Source organism: Haemaphysalis longicornis, unplaced genomic scaffold, assembly GCF_048455015.1.
Source record: "Haemaphysalis longicornis isolate Haplotype H1 unplaced genomic scaffold, Haemaphysalis longicornis Haplotype H1 scaffold_6, whole genome shotgun sequence".
NCBI lineage: Eukaryota > Metazoa > Arthropoda > Arachnida > Ixodida > Ixodidae > Haemaphysalis > Haemaphysalis longicornis.
Window position 1 is genome coordinate 63,522,411 of NW_027526407.1, and position 21,666 is coordinate 63,544,076.

Sequence of the window (21,666 nt, forward strand, 5' to 3'; positions counted from 1 at the left end):
TTCAATTAAACTTGCGGAACTTTTTCTAGTAAATTGATGCTCTACGTCAAATACCTCTGAACAGCGTTCTCCAGACCTTAACTTCAGTTCTGAACACAGACAACACCATCTTAATGTGCTTGCACGACCGCACAACAATTCAATTTCTACACAAACCATAGGTTAAGGGGATATAAGCGTAACATATAAAGCCAAGTAAAGGTTGTCTTGATAAACAAGTATTGCTCTCTGACTCGCCAAAAATCATACAGTTCTTTCTAAAATGTTTGCGAATATGCGCGCGTCGGTGCAGTAGTAACCCAAGCACGGGAGCATTGGCCAAATTACATCGTGGCCGCTGCCCGGAAACGCCGACGAAAAGCAACGAGCGTCGTTCTGGGGGTGTGTGCACGCTGTCCCCGCCACCCTATCTGATAAGTTTAATCATCGCTCCGCCTGCGTGTCTGACCATAGAGTTTCTTAGTAAGTATACTAGAGAGGAAACAGCGGTTAGAAATCGATGTCGTCGTGGGGACTTATGGGAAGACCACAGCTTCTGGCTTGGGTTTGGCGTACAATTGAATTCTTAAGCGGTTTGGGACATTTGCCTTCTGCAGTACGTGTTATCACGTTTACTAGCTACGAAGTAGCCGAAAGTGACCCTGTTGTGTGATAGCCGTGAGCCGTGGCAACTGCGCGTTTGGAGAAAGACAGGAAAGTGCGTGATCGTACCTAACGTTGGTAATGCCGGAGTCCAAGTAACGTATGACTGAAAGGGCTATATGCGGCCGCGAAAGTTGTAGCTGACGAAAAAAAAGCGTTTGAATCGACCCTGGGAAGGTGGGTGGAAAGTAAAATCTTGGTGGCGCACCGCTTTGGGCAGCTCATCTGTGCATCGCTTGGAGCCTGCTTTCGATGGTCAAGTTGGTTGCCAGCGAAGATGCAGGGCCGGAGAGAACGAGCGCGTACGTTTGTGCCGAGTTTCCGTCGCGAGTTCAGCCTTGTTTAGCGTGGTCAGGTGATAATTGACCGGTTTCCGAGGGACGCGAACGCATCTCCTTTTGGCGGCAGCAGCAGTTGGACGTCTGTGTTTGTTTACTACCCCCGACCTCCGCCACCATCTATAGCAGCAGCACCGGTGCCGTGCGTTGGCTTCGCTCTCACGGCTGCTCTCCGGCTGCCGCCGGTTAATGCGACGACTACCAGTTTGGCTTGAATGATGTCATCCTTGCGCGTTTATGGAATACCAATTAAACCATTATGGAACACCGTCGTCACCGTTCTACCTGAGCAAGGAGGAAGTGTCAACTGACACGTGTGCTCCGTAAAGTACGTAGCCACCATCACTGAACGCCCCACCAGCGAAGCAAACCCCGAACTATTCGCTGCCTGAACTGTCTGCGCCAAGTGCTGCGCAGTGTTCGGGGTGTATCAACCCAGCGCTATGAAAGTGGCGACAGCATCGCCCGTGGCTCATTTGGAAGCAGCAGCGGCGGCTGGAGGAACGGAGGCTCAAGCTCTTTTGTTTTGCAGGTTGGTAAGCATTTAGTTGCTTTTCCACAAAATTGTTCTGCCGCCATTGCTACTGCCACTGACCTCACTTGAGTGCCTGTCAAAGTGCCGCTATGGTGACGTGTGCCGAACTTGCGAGAAGGATTGATGAACTAGAGGCTCTTTTTTTGAGCGTAAGACGGCTGATACGGTTGAACAGGTTTACGCGAAGATCAAACTTGACGCTGATACTTCAGCACTAGATATCGCGTCGATGGAGGTTGAGCTCGATGATCTGGTAGCTAGTGTCACGCATCTTAACTGACTTGTCGGAGAAGCTCGCGCGGAAAACAAGACTCGTGTTGCTGCTAACAAGGCAATAACGGCTCAGAATGACGCACTGACAAAAAAAGTCCCTGAGATGGATCAGTACTCAAGGTTAAACAATGTAGAGCTGAAGGGAATTCCGTGTACCGAAGGAGAGGACTGCACGGCAATTGTCAAGGACATTGGAACAAAGATTAGCTGTACCGTTTTAGATACTGACATAGATGTCATTCACCGTGTACCTACGAAGGCTGGAACAAGCGAAAACATAATTGCCCGTTTTTGCTCCCGCTCCAAAAAACAGGAGTTCGTAAGCCAAGCGCGTAAAGCCCGCCTTAACACGAAGGGCCTTGATTTCCCCGGACCAGATAAGTACCCAGTCTACATTAACGATCATCTAAACTACTGATAACAACAGATTGTTTGCAAAGGCTCTGGCTATCAAAAAAGAGAAAGGGTGGCTTCACTTGTGGACCGACAAGGGCCACATTAAGGCAAGACAGACCAATGACAGTCGGGTGTTTCAAATTGCGTCGGAGGCAGATTTCTCGGTGTTTCGCTAGTTGGGATTACCGCTTCGACAACGCGACAACAGTATCTATTCCCTTTCATCATGGCCACATATTTTTCACCAGATACACTTAAAGCTTTATTCCGTAACCCTCGTCTATCAGCAATACACTTTAATGCCCGAAGTTTGAACAAGCACTGGGAAAGAAATTTACGCTTTTCTATCAACAATAGAACACAGTTTTTCTTGTATCTGCATGACGGAAACCTGCCTTTCGCCCGATGATAAAAATTTACAGAGCCCTCCATCCTATTCATCAGAATACTGCTATCGCTCGAACAGCAATCATGGGGGTGTCGCTATTTTTTATTCACCATCCCTAAAATACAAAAGACGACATGATCTGGAATTGCCCGTGATAAATTTCGAATCGGTGTGGATAGAACTCGAAGATTGCCTTTTACCATCTCATTCTAGCAGAATTATCAGGTTCCATATATCGTTCCCCGTCATCATCTGTGTCAGACTTCTGTATCGCCCTTAACGACCTTCTCAGCATCATTTCATCTGAAAAGCATAAAGTTGTTGTCATGGGTGATATTAATATTAATATCTTAGACGACGATAATCCTAGATACATTAATTACACCAACTGCTTTTTTGGATTTGGCTACAAATCCTTAATTACGCTCCCCACTAGATGCATCGCTGGCCACGCGGGTGGTTTAATTGATCATATATTTTCTAACTTCATATCACCTCAACACTGTGGCGTTGTAGATGTTAAAATCAGTTATCATTATCCAATTTTCTTCGGTTATCCGTGTCGCCTTCGCAGTTCAAGTCGATCATTTAACACAGTGAGGACTGATAAGGATCAATTCATTACCTGCGTAAGTAATGTAAACTGGTTCAATATTCTAACATCGAATGATGCTAATGAGGCGTATGATCAGTTTATATTCAAAATTAATAAATGCCTAAATGTGTTTTCTGTTGCTACAAAGTGCCAAGGAAAGTGTCCTTCTCCTCATAATCCATGGTTTACGACTAGTTTACTTAAGAGCATGCATAAAAAAGATAATTTGTATAGAAAGACTAAAACGCAACCGTATAATGTCAAACTCAGAGCCCGCTACACAAAATATTGCAATGTACTAAACAAACTGTTATAAGAAGCAAACCGAAAACTTTAGGAAGCTAAAATGGAGCAAGCCTGTTCTGATGTAAGGAAACAATGGAAAGTAATTAACTCATTTATAAATCATAAGCATGAGACACCTATCTCTGAGCTTCAGTCATCAGGGTCTGTATAAAATCATCCCATAGATATCGCCAACGCCCTAAATGATTTTTTTTGATCTAACATACCATGCTCGCCAGAAATTCTCGAGCAGCACCACCAGCGTTCCTTACAGTCATTTTTTCTGTTTCCAACTAGCCCGGATGAAGTCATCAACACCATAAAAGAGACTGAAGTTAGAAGTGCAGGCCTCGACCAAATTAATCCTTGCAATACTAAAGGGATAGTTCACCAGATAGCCGAACCACTCGCTCACATTATTAATCAAGTTTTCAAAACAGGTGCATTTCCGGCCGAACTAAAAAGAGCTAAACTCACACCGGTATTTAAAAGAGGGGACCGAACTTTAATCTCCAATTATAGACCAATTTCAATTCTTCCGTGTTTTAGCAAAATAATCGAACAATGCATTGAACGGCGTTTAAACAAGTATTTATCAAAGTTCAACACCTTATCAAATCACCAGTTCGGCTTCCGCGCCGGTCATTCCACTAATCTTGTTTTACTGTCTTTTACTCACAAAATCAAATACGTATGCAGTTGATACAGGAAATTATGCTGGAGCCATCTTCATTGATCTAACAAAAGCTTTCGATTCGATAAATCACAGCATCCTCTCTCATAAACTTGCTGCAATCGGCGTTGTAGGTCCTGCTCTGTCACTAATTAAAGGCTACTTATCTGATAGAAGACAAGCAGTGTGTGTCTCACAACATCTTTCGAACTTTAAAACCACAAACAAAGGCGTGCCCCAGGGCTCAATACTTGGTCCTCTCCTCTTCTTGATATACATCAATGACCTGCCTAATTGAGTTTCTAACTCCGAACCCTTCTTGTACGCCGACGATACTACAATATTAGCTACTGACAAATGCCTTAGTTCCCTGACTGAAAAACTTTCCTGTGACATTAACAACATTTTGCTATGGTGTCACCGAAACTGTTTGCATATCAACCCATCTAAAACAATTTTCACGATCTTCCATTCCAGTCAGCCGCACCTTACATATGAACCCATAATAAGTATTAGCGATCACAACATCCAAGTAGCCAACCAATGCATGTTTCTTGGAGTTGTTCTTTATAGTCATTTAAAATATACTCAGCACATTACATATTTAAGGACAAAAGCTGCTCATGGCATCACGATATTACTGAAAGCCCGCCATTTTTTTCAGTTTATCCACCTTAATTTCCCTTTTCTACGGTTTTATTCAAAGCCATTTTACGTACTGCTTATCTTCATGGGGTAACACATACCCCACTCATTTGATTCCATTACAACATATCCAAAATCAGGCCATTCGCATATTAACTTATGCTCCGCAGCGGAAAGTTTGACATCCACCTGAATGCAGCTATACGGCTACAAAAGAAAGCTACACAGCTTCCTCAGAAACTTCGCAGTTGAAGAAAACTTCGTCCTGGTCCAGGATTCGAACTCGGGACCACCGCTTAACCGAAGCAATCGCTCAACCAACTGAGCTAACCACGAGGCTAGTCGCTTGTAGCGCGAGAACGAATTGATCAAGTACTCGAAGTAATTGACAGGTGTTAATCGACCAGATTTAGGGGAAATCCCTAAATCTGGTCAAAACGTACTCCACCTTGGAACTTACCACCCAGAAATTTACTCCACCTTGGGGATTTCCCCTAAATCTGGTCGCTTAACTTATACTCCATTTCGCACCCACGATCCTTCACTGCTTCGTCAGTTGAGAGTATATTATCTAACAATGAATTATTCAAATGTAACCTAACAATCTTGTTCTTTAAGTCATTACATAACATGGTTTCATTGAATGTTTTTACTCGGTCAAGTCTTGTTAACTTCAATTCCACTAGGTTTGCCTCTAATCATAACTTGCTCTGACCTATCGCTCACACTAATTATGGAAAACAAACTGCCCAATTTGCAGCTCTCATGCTTTCGAATTCCCTGCCAGCTAACTTTAAACTCGCTTCGTCGTTTCATGTATCTAAAAAAGGTCTTGAATTTTATCTGCAGTCATAATCCCATTCTCACTTTTTATTTTTCACGTGCACCCGCCTGTCTTCTGTTACCCTTGACTATGTGTTAATTTGGTTGATTTATTTGATCTACTGCCAATATGTTATGTACCATTGACTATGCGCTTACTTACAGGAGGTCCCCTTTCAGCCCTTGGCTCTGGGACCTCCTCTTGTATGGTCACTGATGCACACATTATCATTGAACAAACAAACAATTTTTTTTATTCTGATTCTGATTCTGATTTCTGAAGATGCATGTTCTGCACAAGTCAGGTTGTCTGCAAGATGGATGTTCTGATGTTAATTTATTAAAAGATCATTAGAGAACTGAAAATAGGAATGATGGCGTTGATAGACCTGCGTTATTGAGGTGTAGGAACACGATACCAGCAGTAATCCCATATCTGCACAAGTTTCACTTGGTTTGAAAAATGTCGGTTCAAGGTAACATGTAAGGGTCTTTTTTTGCAAGAAAACATGTAGGGGGGTGTGTTCTTTGTTGAGAAAAAGTTGTCCGGTCACCCTGACGGCGGCAGGAATGTCTGCAGTGTGAGTCATGATATAAGGATTATCACGTGCAATGTTCTCGCAGTGAGCATTACGTTGATCAAACCGGCAAGTACGTCAACGTGCGCCTCAAAGGCCTTGAATTGTCCTTGAAACGAGCAATATCGCCTCACAGTTCGGCGCACTTAAGCTCCTGCTCGTGTCGAGGTGAACGCCGGTGGATTTTGTGACACGAAAATGGTCTTTAGGCATGCGCACCAAATGGCTACGGAAATAGCCGAAGCGTTCCAGATAAGCCGGAGAGGCGACAATTGTATTAGTCAGGCTTGTATTTCCTTACACGCGAAAAAGATTGCCTCTATCGGTAGCTGTGGACTTTGTAGTTGTTGCGTACGCTTTTACTTTGGTTGACCCTGTCTTTTTTTCGTGCGTGGTCTGGTTACTGAGAGGTTATATGTTCTTGGTACCTGTTGATTAAATTTTACTTGACAGTAGCGATCGTCCTGTTGTTCTGTTTGTCATACGTTTTCCAATGTTGCGCTTTTTGAAGGTTCCCTAATGCATATATACCAACTTGCCCAGTTCGCCATGCTGCTGCAGCTTGTCAATCCTAGTCAGCCATGCCACACGCAGTCAAAAGTAAATGTATCAGATAGGGCAGCGGGGTAGTGTGCACGCATCTCCAGAACGCCTCAAGTCGCTTTCCGCCGGTACCCCTAGGCGGCGCCGCGATATCATTTGCCCACCGCTCCCGTGCTCCTTTCCTTCTGCGCGCACGTCTACTCCTGACGATAAATAGTACTGCACGTCAACTGCGAATTCGCAGAAAAGTTCCTTTTTCAATTGTGCATGGAAGTAATGCGGACCTATTGGTGAAGTACTGCTGCCAATCCCGTGATGGCAGCTAAACATATTAAGTAAACGCATTCCTTTCTTAGTTATTCGTTGAAAGTTCTGAACCATCTAAAGCGTAATCCTCGTCTACGCCCGCATGCACATTATCCCTTACGTATTTATTATTTTCTTCATGTCTGAATCTGCTTTGTCTCATTACGCCTGAATGTCTGGTTACGAATATTAGGATCTGCTTGAAAAATAGCCTAGTTTAAAAGAACCCATTTGTGAAGATGTCTGAGCAAACGGCTTAAAAATGTTCCTGGCTAGAATACAGCCGAGAAGTTTCCTTCCAGAGGAGTGCATGCACTGGATTTTCAAAGCCCGCAGTAATGAAATCGACATGAATATCTATTTCAGAGTATAAACCAAAAACCGCACATAGTGTACTACCTCGTGAAAACGAATTATGACCAAGACGACGTGTGGGGAAAAAACTTCAGCTGCTTGACCGTCCAAGAAATTGAAAAGAATAAAACAACCAAGAGTGTATTTTCTATGTTCAGATTCATGAACGGAACCGATGACCAAGTGTAAGTATGACATAGATATTTAATACGGTACGCCTAATGAGAACTTCCAGTTTGAGTCTGTAGACTTCTCCTTATAGTATTACAAGCTGAAGTTAAATTGTCGCTGAAAAAAGAAAAGCCCACCTCATGTTACAGTGGTCGTATAACATCAAAAACATCATCTAACAAACATTCATGAACGCCTACATTTGTACAACTCAAAATCAATTAAGCAACGAAAACAAAAGCAGAAATCAAAACAGCCTTCTCATATGATACAATCTCCATCATTGGTGCAGCGACACTAATCTCGATTCATTCAATCATTCCTGAAAAGCTAAATTTTACCCTACCACATTTTTTTTTCCACAAACTGCATAAATTTTGATTATCTACAATAATAGGATTCTGCGGTCAGCTTGTGTTTTGAGATGTAAATAAAGCAACCAGGTCTGGTGATGCACTGACTCTCGTTCATGTGGTTTTTCATCATACGCGCCGCGTAAACCGCAGGATCGCACTTTTGGCGTAATGTTAAAACCAGTCATCGAGTTTGGGCTTAATGGTGCATTGCTATTTTTTTTTAGCGAAGGCGCTCAAATATGGGATACGAGTCGACGAAGATAGGCGCGGAAGTATTTGCCCAATTTCGGGGGGTTACGTGGCTGGCATGCAACATAGCTAGGATTACATATTTCTATCGTAAAAATGCTGTTTTGGTATAATTAGATGTCACCTCCCAAGGTAAGGCCATGTAGGACTTCTATGACTCATTCTCTTACAAGAATCTAGTTTTTACTCAGCACTATACGTCCAAACGCTAGGATTGTTCACTGCGTTAATTTTTAGTTTTCTTTTTACCGCCCTCCTTTACTACTGCATTTTACTACTATCCAAACGAGAACCAAAACAACGCTTTCTCGTTAGTACTGAATGCAACACGGCCATAGCATGATAAGAATATTCTCATACCTGAATACGTTCCATATAGAAAGCGTTGAAGCCCCGTGGAACTTCGTTCATGAAATTGCACAGAGCGCCCTGAACCGCATGCTCGGGTTTGACGCATACATTTTATTCAACTTCAAAACATTGATTGATTGTGGGGTTTAACGCGCCGACGCAACGCAGGCGATGAGGCGCGCCGTAGTGGAGGGCTCCGGATTAATTTTGACCACCTGGGGATCTTTAACGTGCGCCGAAATCTCGTACACACGGGCGTTTTTGCTTTTCGCCTCCATCAGAAAAGCGGCCGCCGCGGCCGGGAATCGAACCCGCGACCTCGTGCCCAGCAGCGCAACGCCCTAGCCACTGAGCCACTGCGGCGGGTTCAACTTCAAAACAACCCAGAGATTGGTTTCGAACAAACACAACGTCACCACATGCGCTGCAAGTCTGAACCGCGATTGACAGGCGATAGGTTGCCTTCTCCTGCCCGCTGAAAATTTGGCGCTCACCTCTCGCGATTGGCGTCACTTAACCATAGCGTGCAAGCCCAGAAGGCTTTTAGCCACGCACATTGTACATACCCGATGCGAGGTTGAGTCGTACGTGGCTCGAGAAAGATAATCTCGAGCATGGGAAGCACTGTCCACCCGCAGAAGCACAAAGTCGCATTTCGTCGCGAAGCGAACACGCCCACAACACACCCACAGCCTCGGTGGCTGGTTTCGCTACGAAGCTTCGTTTGGACAGCCGCCGATGTCACGACGATGCAGAGTTGCGCGAGGGCGACGTGCTAACCATGCGACGTATTTAAAAACACAGGGACAAAGAACTCGGTCCATCGGAAGAAAATTACTGTCCACAGAAGTGCGGAACCGTGGATGGTTCTCGTGCTACTTCCCGCCATCATGGAAACGCAAGCGTCACCGCGTACGCACGCTATTCTGCTACCGTCCGCCTCGTCTACCGTCCGCTAGACGCAGAACCACCTTAGCGCACGGCTAATGCGCAGTGGGAACGACGCAAAGGACTAGCGTTCGCTAACTGTTTGGGTGAGGCTGCGTACGTTATTCTAAAACTCTCTAATATCTTACTCACTGTGGCGTTGCTATCCCCTTCAAATTATTGCGATAAACACTGAATAAGCCTTCCCGAGCGTCTCGCAAGACAAAAAGGTAGTGGGAATGTGTTTTATTAATCCGGTTTCGCATAAGTTTGAGTCCTGCCTAAAATTTATTAGCAATTTTACTATGTAAAGCTGTGTGAACACCAAGGTTGACTCTATTCTATATTCGGTGGATTACCCCGAGAGAAAAAAAGAGCCAAATTGAAACTGGAGAAGGGCAACTTCTACAGATGATGGAACCGCTGCCCTGAGAATCCGGAGGAAGCTAGACACGCTAGATAGCCATTTTTAGGAAAGGCGTGCGACTTTTGCGGTGACCTCCTGCTAAAGACCATACACCACGACATTCTTTTAAAGAAACTGACGTAGCTTTCACTAATGGTGTAAGGCTGGAAAAACAGCAAAGCTGGCGCCCCTCTCCCTTCGTCCAAGACCCGGCTGTTGCTCCTCACATGGATTTCTGAACTTGCCGCTGAACGTTCTCCGTAACTGGCAGGACCGGACCGTTTCGTCCGCAGGCTTGCGCGTCTCTCCCAAAGTGGAAGGCATTAGCACGCGCTAGAACCTGCGACAACCGGCATCGCGAACTCGGCGTCTGTAGCACGAACTCGGAGTCTGTGCTCCCCACTTCATGTACGAACGTGCGTGAACTGGCGAGGAGAAGAGCACGCGACAGATCACGCCACGAATGCAAGCTCATAGAAGCCGGTTTTATGACGCGAGGGACCAAGGTTAGATTTCATTCCGACCATGGGAAACGTTTTTCGCCCTGGCTATTCTCTTTTTGTTTCGTTCGACGGCGGAATTTTAATTGTTTTCTGTTGTGCATAATATGGAAGAGGTTAAGTTATCGCTTTTTTTTTGTTCTGTTATTTTTTTCCATCCTCCAAATCCATGTGTGAATATGCTGTCCGGTCTCGTAACGAGGTGGCCTGGGAAGGCGAAATGGAGGGTTTCTGCACACTATTGGCCCCTAAATTTGTTGTTATGTTAATTCATATTTTACCACTACCGGCGCGGTTGCTCAGTGGCTATGGCTTTGTGCTGCTGAGTCCAAGGACGCGAGTTCGATCCCCGACCGCGGCGGCCGCTTTTCTGATGGAGGAGAAAAGCAAAAAACGCCCGTGTGTTCGAGATTTCGGCGCACATTAAATATCCCCATGTGGTCAAAGTTAATCCGGAGCCTTCCACTGCTGCGCGCCTCATCGTCTGTGTAGCGTCGGTGCGCTTAAGCCCACAATCAATCAATCAATTTTTTGCTGCTTTAAAATTAGCCCAATTGGCTCTAATACTTGTGAAAATTCCTGTCTGGCACTTTTCCCTCCTGGTTCCTGCGCACTCTATCCCAACACAACCTTTTTTTTTTCTTTCAGATTGGCAGCACATGTTATTGTTTTCCGCCGCTGCTAAGCCCTTACCCCTTGGGCTTGGGGGGGAGACCAGTGGTTTGGTTGCCTGTTTCACGGCGTTAAGGTCCCGTGTTCCATTTCCGGAACCTCCCTTACCACATTTTTTTTCTTGAGACCAGCTCTCCCAACACCTGATCGGAAGCATCTGGCCTCCTCGCCATTTTCCATCACACTTCTAGGCATACCATTTTCACCCTCTCCACTTCGCCGATGATGATCGTTTTCTGGTAAAGCTCCACGGCAGCACTAAATGCTTACGCAGCTTCGCTGTTAAAACGCCTCGCGCCATCGAACTCCTCGAGATTAAAAGACACGTGACTGTCAACTCAAATTATTTTTAATTGCTGAGTCACCAAGGCAACAGCCCTCACATGTGACACTCGCATGTGACAGCGGGTGGTTTCGTCCGCAGCGGTTGAAGGCGGCTTGTGAAGCGCGGTAGCGAGGAAATGGATTGAGCGTATGACGCAGATCCGCGACATGTTGAGTAGCCTGCCACCCAGGCCTAGCCACATGTCGCTGTCTATTTCAACGAGGCAATTCATTGTATTTGGTACACATTTAATCTAGCCATGCACTGGAGAATTCTCGCGGTTGAAATGTATACACCCTATCTCTACTGTTATCTACGATAATTAACCTCGCTTCCGCCGGGACAAGTGAGTCCGATGGTGATACCATCCGAATAACCTCTGCCAGATGACGCAGATGACATGTTAGATTGTTCCGACTCTACATGTGCAATGGTAATCTAGGGCAACGAAACCGTTTTTTCACCTGAGAAGTCAAAGCCATTTGAGCCTGTGACTCCTGCAAAGCGCTGCCGTGGCTTTAAGCGTGTCTGCACACCACTTGATGTCAGCACAATCACAAGTCCCCCGAGACATGGTGTCGTTGTGGTAGTTAAACATGTCGACTGCTCGAAGAATATCACTCGGTACAACCCAATTGCTGTCAAGGAAGTATTAGAGACTCTGGCTCCAGATTGCGGGCTACAAGTACGTCCAAATTACCGCCTCAACCTGCTCGCCATTGATACTCCCAGCGCTGATGCCACAGAGCGTCTCCTGAAAATCTCCTTCATTGCTGGCGTTAAAGTCCACGCGGACGAACAATGACCGAGAAACTGCGGAGTGGGCGGGATCAGGGAGTAGCTAAGGAGCTCGCTAACCCTGAAATCCTTAGCGCGTTACCGGTCTGAGCGTCTGCCAAATCAGCCCGCAGACTAGGAAAATCATCAGAGAGTGTGCAGATTGTGTTGGCCACAGAAAACGTACAAGAGCACAACGCCATCAGTTGCACGCGCTACCCCATGTATGATTACCTAGTGACACCGGTACAATGCAAAACAAAAAAAGGCAGCGGTTCGAGCCCGTGGCTAACACGTTCAAATAGTCGCTCTGATGTTCCCGGTGCGGTGGTACTCAAGACTAAGAATCCTGTTCTGCTGAAAATCCTAAATTCCCAAATTGCAGCAAAAAGCATGAATATACGTTTTTTTTCACTTCTCTGTCCGCCGTAATCTGAAAGCTATTTTCAAAATAGAGTCCAGAAACTACACTGAACACAAGTCAGCGAAGTACGTTCTACTGGAACGCCATAAGGGTGGGCATAAGGAACATTGAATAAAGCAAGAGGAGACGTCTGCGGGTCTGAGTTCCATGAACCCCCAGCAGGATTTCACAGCTCTGTTAGTTTTCCATCGTGAATCGCAGCAGCATCATCCCTGCAGCTCTTCCAGTACGAGCTGCAGCAGCAACGGATAAGCCCCCCTCAAACGATGGCGCCACGCCTGCATCCACAGCTGCGCCTGCTCTGCCATCAGATGACACTCCAATTCCAGCTGTACGAACTTCCAAGCCTGCTCGTCGAGCCCCTATGCGAGAGCAGCGCGAGTCAAGGGATCGCCACGCTTCCGCGGGCTTGCGCTCCGTGATATCGGCTCTAAAAGAGGCTGTGCGGATCTTCGTGGCCCGCCTTTCATCCCCGGTAGCCATAGATATCCTCACCCTCCTGGATTATGTTTCTCCTTTCATTATGCAATGGCGTTACTTGCTACAGCTGGTGCCATCACAGTTCCAGGAGTGCAAAAAATTTGAGATAAAGCTACAGTCTTACAGCGGAATGCCTGCGGACTCAAGCAGCGCCTTTCGCACCTACGCCAATTCACACGAAAACATCGTTTTCTGGTGATCGCTATCTCCGAATCATGGCTGATGGAAGACCTACGCCTTTCTAGATGCACAGTTATATGGTCGCAAACTGGCGTAGAAATGTGAACGGTTCTACTGGCCGCGAGAGACTATCTCACCGTAATAGAGCACCATCTTTCACAGGATGCGCGAAATGAATACGTGGCAGCCACAGTTCGCGGCGCTGGCTTGCCTGTCACAGTCATCACCGCCTATATTCCACCTCGCGTAGCACTCGACTTAGATCGCTTAAAATGCATCATCTGTACTACACTAGCGCCGCACATCTTGACCGGTGACTTCAACGTTCATCATCCCATCTGGGGCAACCGGAAAGCGACGACTAAAGGGAGGCACCTTCTGGACATCGCCGACCGGCACGGCATGTGCGTTTTCAACTCCGGAGAGCCCACCTTGTACAGGGGAAAGATGTCAAGTGCCCTCGACGTCACTTTTTTTCGTCACGAATCCTCCCTAGGACGAGCTGGGCAGTGGACTGCATGGCAGCATGGCACCGATCATGCACTGCACGGCAGCGATCATGCACCGGCTTACATTGCAGTGGATGGTCTCCCGGGCTCTCTTAAACAGCGTGTAATTCACTCCTCTGACTGGAAAGCCTTCAGAACTGTGGTTGATGAAGCCGTGGACTCGGTGAGCTCATGTGAAGCCTTCGTGGACACAATGTCAAGAGCTCGAAAGTCAAGCCGCAATCTCCTGCGGCTTCCGCATAGGTACACCACCAGCGACTCGGAGTATGAGAGGCTTCGCGCAGTGCGTCGAAGAGCAGAAAGACGAGCACGCTGGACACAAGCGCATTGTTACGCTTGGATCATGTAGAACTCAGTGAGAGGACTGCCTGACGCACACACAGCGCTAAGTGTATTTACAACATATTCGAGATGTTGGACGACCGCTCAAAGAAAATAACGGTAACTCAACGACAAATGTTCACAAAGAGGGTTCAGTTAGCTTTCCGCAGCACTGACTGGCGCTAGGTCCGCAAAACAGTTGCGTTAAGCACTGATCACATGAATGCCTTGCTGGAGCACAGGGGTCGTCGAGGTTGAGGTCGCAGAGCTTGGCCGGCTGTTTCACGGACGTGTCACCAGCGAGCAGGTGCGAGATGCTCCGAACACCTCCGAGACCAAGCAGACCAGGTCCGGAAGTCGTGGCCAGGATTCAGAAAACCGGCAGTCCGAGCAGGAGCATGGGGGACGCACCACAAACGTCGGTCTTGCAGCAGCAGGAACCCTGGCTCGAGCCGGAACTGGACGACGCGGCAGTGCCTTGTGATCACTCATGCCCGAGTGGGTAGCCACACCCAGGAGGCAGCCCGCCTTGGTGACCGATGGCGACGGTCTCGTAACGGAAGGCACGTCGACCGGACGTCTGACGTGGGAATGCCCAATCCAACCGTCCCCTGTCTCGGTCGCCCTGCGCTTCCCGGGTTCGCAGCTCTTGCACGCACCACGCCTTCGTCTTCCTCTTCTCGGTAGTGCCTTTTCCCAGCGGCCGCTTGGTGTCTCGCGCGATGTGAAATCTTCTTTCACTATTGTCACCGTGCCCCCTCCGAGCCACTCATCACATGCATGAAGACATGGGAGCTTCAAGGCAAGCCCAGAAGACGATTCGGAGGTAGATGAGCAAGCTCACCAAGAGCGAGTGCAATCATTCTGCTCCAGGCTGGACCCCCGGAAGCCGCTCTCCAGAACATGGCACCTGCTCTGAAGTTTGTGACACACAGACTCAAATACATCTCACTGAGCACGAACACTAGTGACCTCCAAGTCGCGGACGACTTCTGCGGGAGAATTACTGCAGTGTCAACAGCTCTTTTTCCTCCACACTCTCCCCCCGGCGAGGTATGCACAGGACCGGTGTCCCCAATGACCTTGTCATTCTCCATGGCAGAATTGCTCGCTGCACTGCCTTCCGTAAAGAAATCCTGCTGCCCAGGCCCGGATAACATTACCTACACAACCCTCTCGCCTTTAGGTGAAAAGGAAAAAAATTGACTCTTGCATGTCTTCAATCTTTCCTGGGAAACTGGCCGCCTAGAGCCAAGGTAGAAACACGCTCGCCTTGTCCAAATCCTAACTCGAGGAAAAGTTCCCAGCGGTGTCGAGTCCTACCGACCTATAGCGCTCCTGAGTTGTGCCGGGAAACTGATGAAAAAGATGGTGCTGTTCCGCTCGGACTTGGATTTGACCATCGAGATACGTACCCGGCACAGGTGTCTGGCTTTCGCAAGGGTGTTAGCAGCCTCGACAACGTCATCGCCATTGCAGACAGCATAAGACAAGCAATGTTTCGGCGGAAGATTACTGTTGCCGTGTTCCTCGACATGAAGTCAGCGTACGACTGCGTGGAGCAAGAAGCCACCCGCTCGGCGCTGAAGTCTTTAGGCATCAGGGGCCGCATGTATGCATGGCTATCGGACTACCTCTCCAATAGGTATGTATACATGTCTACGGACAGCGGGGACTCATCGCAACACAAGGTGACCCGAGGTTTTCCCCAGGGTGGGGTGCTGAGCCCTACACTCTCCAACATTACCATGGTAGGCCTGGTGCCACAGTCGGTAGAAATCTCTCTGTATGCCAACGACATTTGGTATGGAGTTCTGACCACAGTAGGCGAGTGTTACGGTCAAGACTGCAGCGGAAAACTGACTTCATTGCGGCATTTCTGGCAATACGAGGTTTAGTAAGCTCAGGGAACAAATGTGCTGCGATAGCCTATACGATTGATTCATTGTAGGGTTTAACGCGCCGACGATCACAGGCGATGAGCCGCGCCGTAGTGGAGGGCTCCGCATTAATTTTGACCACCTGGGGATCTTTAACGTGCGTCGAAATCTCGTACACACGGGCGTTTTTGCTTTTCGCCTCCATCAGAAAAGCGGCCGCCGCGGCCAGGAATCGACCCCGCGACCTCGTGCTCCGCAGCGCCATGCCTTAGCCACTGAGCCACCGCGGCGGGTGATAGCCTATACGAAGCGTGACCATATACGCGTTACGGCCTCACTGTTAGAGGGATCGCAATTCCATACGACATGACCTACAAGTTCTTTGGATTAACATTTGATAGTAATCTCACCTGGTCGCCTCATGTTCGCCCCCTCCAGGTCAAGATTACTTCATTCACCCGGATATTCCGTATGCTCTCCACGAACACCGGTGGTTGTTCAGTCAGCTTTCTCCTCCGCCTATACGAAGCGCTTTGCGTTGGCAGGATGCGTTACAGCATCCCTGCTTTGGTCCCTGAATCAAAAGGTAGTGTCAAAGCGCTAGAGAGCATGCGAGCACAAATCCTGCGGTTCCGCATTGGCGTTCCAAAGGCAACGTCTACCATCGGAACGCTGAAAGAATGCAGATGGCTCTCACCACTCGCTCTAAGCACGCAGGAATTGCTTCGTGCGCGTCTGCGTATTCCGGCAAGACATCGGAGCCATCCTTTAGTGGCAAGCTCGGCCAAAGAAGTGCGTGAATTTCTGCAGAAGGTCTATCAACAGCCTGCTCGTCCTGAGAACCCGCCCTGGATGTTCCTGCCCACACCAGTCACGACTACTGTGCCCGGCATCACGATGAATAAGCATGTTCCGGCCCTACCTTAAGTTATTCGCTATGGACTATATTTCGTGGAAATACAAAGACCACACTCATATATACCCTAATGGGTCGGTGGCACCCACATCAGCCAATATCGGGGTGTGAATACCATCATCACGCACTATCATCAGTGCCATGTTAAGTCCAAAACGTCAACTACGGCTACAGAATTTCCAGCTCCAAGTGTACCTTTCACTCACATCACCAAGCAGCTCGCACAATAGTGGGCTATCTGCACAGATTCCAGGGCTGCCCTTGAATGTCTAGCGTCTTTTCCAAAAGACCAGCTTGAGCCTGACATACACACTTTACATCTCCAAGCTGCACAAGTGCACCATCACATAGCAGTCCAGTGGATTCCAGCCCATTGTGGGATAAGTGTCAATATGAAGGCGGACATTTCCGCATCCATTACGCATAATCATCGGGCATCGGCAATATCCATACCATTCTTTAGGAAAGATGCATATGTCCTTGCATCTAGCATGGCGTGTAATAAGTAGCGAGGCACCTGGGATGACGTATCATGTCATCACGCGCCGGTATCTTCTATTATGCAAGCTGCAAATTCGAAATACCACCAACACTCTCCAAGCGGGTAGAAGCAATTCTATATTGCATGCGGTAGAATGTCGCATTCACGCGAAACTGCCTCTTTAAGATACAACGACCTAGGTCGCTACTCTGCCCGCACTGCGATGTGCGAGAAACTCACCAGCACCTGCTCTGTGAATTCGCACGATTTACTGTGCAAAGGGTGTCCCTTTCAGTGTCTTTGGGACCGCATCTTTCTGTGGAATTCAATTAAAAGACGTTTTAGGACCATGGGCATCTCCCAAACTTGCTTTACGGGCTACAAAAGCTCTGATAGGGTACCTGCAACACACACGTCTAAACCAGCCGCTGTAAATAACTCAACGTTTCTGTTCGCATCAAGTTCTTCAAAACCATCGCCATCACCTTCATCACGTCATCAACTGGTGTAGCAAGTTAGGCATTCTAGCCCGGCTTACATCGCCAGACTTCATTAAAGATCGTTCTCGCTCTCTCTCTCTCCCTCTCCCTGGGGAAACTCCAAGCTTGATTGGTCGTTATCACTTACGCCATGCCGCGTTGCATTTTTACCCTGGGTTCACATGAACAAACGATCGTTGACGAGCCTAGCACAAGCAACCGCTCTCGTGATCTGTTAATGTAAGAATATGCTTTGAAATCTTCTACAACTTTTTCTGAAAATCTGGAAGTAAAAATGACAGAGCATTTATCATCATTCCTTTTTGCGCGTCCCAGGTTAGCGGGTAGTAGCGGGTAAAATGTAGACATTAATTTCACCAACATGGAGCTTCGGGTTACTTACCGAAAATAAAACAAACAATAACTCATGAACATAGCAGCCGTAAGTATTGCGAACGAGGCTTGTTAACAGCGCTGACATTCGTAATGTGAACTCGTGTGCTCTTAAGGAAAGTCTATTTTTCCACATACGAGACATATTTCCGAAAAATTGCCGCTCTTGGAAGTGCCTTGTAGTTCTTACACCCATTTCCCGCGTGAAATTAACGGGCTAGGGTAAAAAGAATAATAAGAATTCCTGGCCTGTTAATAATATTGTCAAAGAGGTCAGATTTTTTCAGCGCCTCCGTATAGTATTTTCGGACAAGCCACCAGTGTTTATTTCTGTTTGGTTATGTAACTACATTTATCTAATTTCAGGTACAATGTTACCGAAACTGTAGATGTAGTCAACACGAGCAGCTACTCCAACGGAAACGCCATTAGATACACCCTATCCGGTAAGTACACGTACATGCCTCAAAACTGTCATTCATTGCATCGGATGGTCTGTCTCAACAAATAACTACCGCGCAGTTCAAACCGTTCCTTATAACGTTGTAGTGTTTGTAGCAGAACTACTGGTTATGTTAGATATTTTAAAGCGGTGAAATAGAATTAGAATTTCGCCTTTGTGGGGTCTTTTTGTGAAATTTGAGCATTTTCTGTAACATGAACTCTATGTTCTCTTCTGTAATTAACCCTTTTTTTTCTTCTTTGGGAAGCGAGATTCTGGCTAGTTGTCCGTCGCACCATTGTATTAGGTCAGGTTGAAACACCACTCTAAAAATTTGGGAAGGTACCGGTGCTTACAGGATTTTGAAAAACGTTTACAGCTTCAAGAATTCTATATTACATTTAAATCAATGCTCTCCAGTCACTCACTATTAAAGCCGTTCGAATAATGCCATTTTTTACGCGCATAAAATTTCTCTAACTGGTCTCCTACACATTTTGAAAACGGTTATAACGATTGGTTGTTGTACAAAGAGTAATTTTCACACGACCCAAATTCCGGAAGCCACGTGCTGCGTTGAAAAAAATGTAATTATTCCATCTGCCCTAATTCAAAGAATTGGCCTGAACTAAATATTTTATACCCGTTAGCACTTATGGGAGTGATCTGGGACCGTACCAAGCCTAGAATATAGGACAGAAATGAAAAGGGCGTTACACTATTTTTGATATTTTGAACTTCGCACAAATATGGGGTCTGCCAGCATTAAAAACATTATTCCTTTACGTCAAATGCTTTGAAAAGTTTTTGTGTGGTCCATGAATTAATATGGGTAGCTTTTGCACCATTCGCGTGAAAGTTATTATCACCTGGCTCAGAATACCTTGGCTGTCTAGATGTTAAATACTGTAAGCTGGTGATGTAGTGTTTTTGCACATAGTCACAGCAAATGTACAGATATTGCTGCATTCGGCATAGACGCAGTTCTGTAGCATTATAGAGCACAGACAAAAATCAGTACATACTATGTTCCTCCCAGGAATTTCGGAAAGGGTAATAATAATATTATAAAAATCCTCAAAATTTTATTTCTTCATCTACCTGCGGTGCAGACTGGGTTACGGTTTTTGAACAGTTACAGAGCTTCGGGGTCCCAAAATGGTTTAGAACAATGCCCGCTATGTCAATGTATGACCAGTTTTCTTTTAAGCTCACATGAATGTGATTTTGGAAGTTTGTGAGCATATCATGAGTGTTTGCATGCGACAAGTATTCAAATTTTGCTTGTGTGACAACTACAAGGGCCCGCCACTGAGTGACTTTTACAAAACGTTTTTTTTCTCAGATGGTTCAAACCTCACGGATAGTCTCATTTTCACGGACGGAAAGAAATGTGATGTCTTCCACATTCCTTACAAGAACAACGGAAGTGGTAGGTCCTTCGCTTATTTCATAAATGCCCGTTCCTTTGCTTTCCTGGAAGCAGTTACGTCAAAAACTGTATGCTAAACAGTCGTTATATTGAGGTATTTGAGTCTAAGCACAATGAGACGAAACGCGCCTTTACAGCGCATCGACAAAGAAGCTTTAAATGTTAGCAACCACAAAAAAAAATTGGCAGCTCGCACTAACGTGCAAGACTCGAAGATAGCAAACCGTACGCAAGCTTCACGACCACCACGACGGTTTAAGTCCACGATTGCAGCCGATTTGCTTCTTCACTGCCACCGTGAGCTTCCTTAATTTTTCCGGAAGAGATAATCGTTGGACATCACCTTGGAGAGGCGTACGCTATGACGTGTCTTTCTCGTTCCGTGCAAGTGTTGCCACGATAACGGGGAAGGCTGGAGTCCTTTTTCGGCCAATCTTGGTGAATCTCCTTAAGTGCGTGTCACTGGCTTGACAAACGTGCGCTGGGAACGCTGGGCGGACGCCTCGAGGCGCGCACACAAGAGAACTTGGATATTTTTTGTTTTTTTAACTGCCACGCGGTCGTCGCAATTTTGGCAAATCTCCCAAAGTGGGTATGCTTGGGTTGATAAACGTGCGCAGTAGATGCTCGGCGGTCGTCACGAGGCACGCATACACGAGCGCTAGGCAATTTATTTGTTTTTGCAACTGCCTACTGGTCTCCGCGAGGCCCGCGCTCACTTGGGCACGCTCGGTAATTTCGTGGTACATCTAACTGCGGAAACGAAAAATTACGATTAGCTAAAGAGATTCGGTGTTAAAAAAGAGGTCACTGTGCAAATAAAACTTTGTGGTGTGGCTTGCATTTCTCGGGGAGTCCGCACAGATAACATTCAATTTTAGCGAATTACCTTCTAGTGTTCATCTGATGCAGAAATTTTATATACTTCTGTGGGACAGCAAAACATTTTGTGTTTGGTGCCCAGAGGCCCGATAACGTTACCTTCCGCAATTAAGGCAAAATGACGTTGCTTTTTGGCGTGGCTATTAAACGTGTAAAAAAGACAATTTCGGTGGCGGCTTGAACTATCAGCCCATTTTGGTGCACTACTGACTACAACCCGTACACCTGACTGCCTAAAACAGGTGCACCAGGTGCAACTGTCTGTGTCGTTGTTTGGAGTGTTTCACCGGATTTATTTTGTTTATTTCAGGCTGTGAACTTTGGGTGAGGAAGGAGTACGCTGACAAAATCCCCGATTGCTGCCTGTTCATATTTGAAACGTTCTGCGGGCCTGACAATTACTACGATGTGTACACAAAGGAAAAGTGCGCGAATGCAGCTTACATGAAAGCAAACGCACGCCGAGCCAGGATGTAGTTTTCTGCAGTATTCGGCATGCACTAAACGCTAAGGAATAAAATAGCTGCATGTAGAGATACTTTGTAAAATAAACTGCTAGTGTACAACCATGACCACTCCAGTTCATTTCCTTAACAAACATTGTTTCAGAGCTGCGGCTACTAACACATGCATGTTTTTTAACAATGTTTTGTTTTTGTTAACACCAGAACTGCCGGAATTGTCGTTCTCGCACTGTCGTGTCGTTTGAGCCGATTCCCACCTGCTCCAGAGATGCACGT

At 46.6% G+C, this 21,666-nt stretch overlaps 1 protein-coding gene across 1 annotated transcript; it reads left to right on the plus strand.

Annotated features, from left to right (window-relative positions):
- The first annotated feature begins 1,461 nt into the window (after positions 1–1,461).
- On the plus strand, positions 1,462–21,473 carry LOC144141599 (male-specific histamine-binding salivary protein-like). Its single transcript, XM_077673141.1, has 5 exons — positions 1,462–1,512; positions 7,386–7,558; positions 18,537–18,616; positions 19,958–20,044; positions 21,237–21,473. The coding sequence occupies exons 2-5, from the start codon at positions 7,524–7,526 to the stop codon at positions 21,401–21,403; spliced, it is 369 nt and encodes a 122-aa protein (XP_077529267.1). The 5' UTR covers positions 1,462–1,512; positions 7,386–7,523; the 3' UTR covers positions 21,404–21,473.
- The last annotated feature ends 193 nt before the right edge of the window (positions 21,474–21,666 follow it).

Coding starts and splice junctions, on each gene's coding strand:
- LOC144141599 (XM_077673141.1), top strand. CDS start 7,524: ATGTTCAGATTCATGAACGGAACCGATGACCAAGT. Junction 18,617..19,957: donor CATTAGATACACCCTATCCG/GTAAGTACACGT, acceptor TTTTTTTCTCAG/ATGGTTCAAACCTCACGGAT. Junction 20,045..21,236: donor TTACAAGAACAACGGAAGTG/GTAGGTCCTTCG, acceptor TGTTTATTTCAG/GCTGTGAACTTTGGGTGAGG.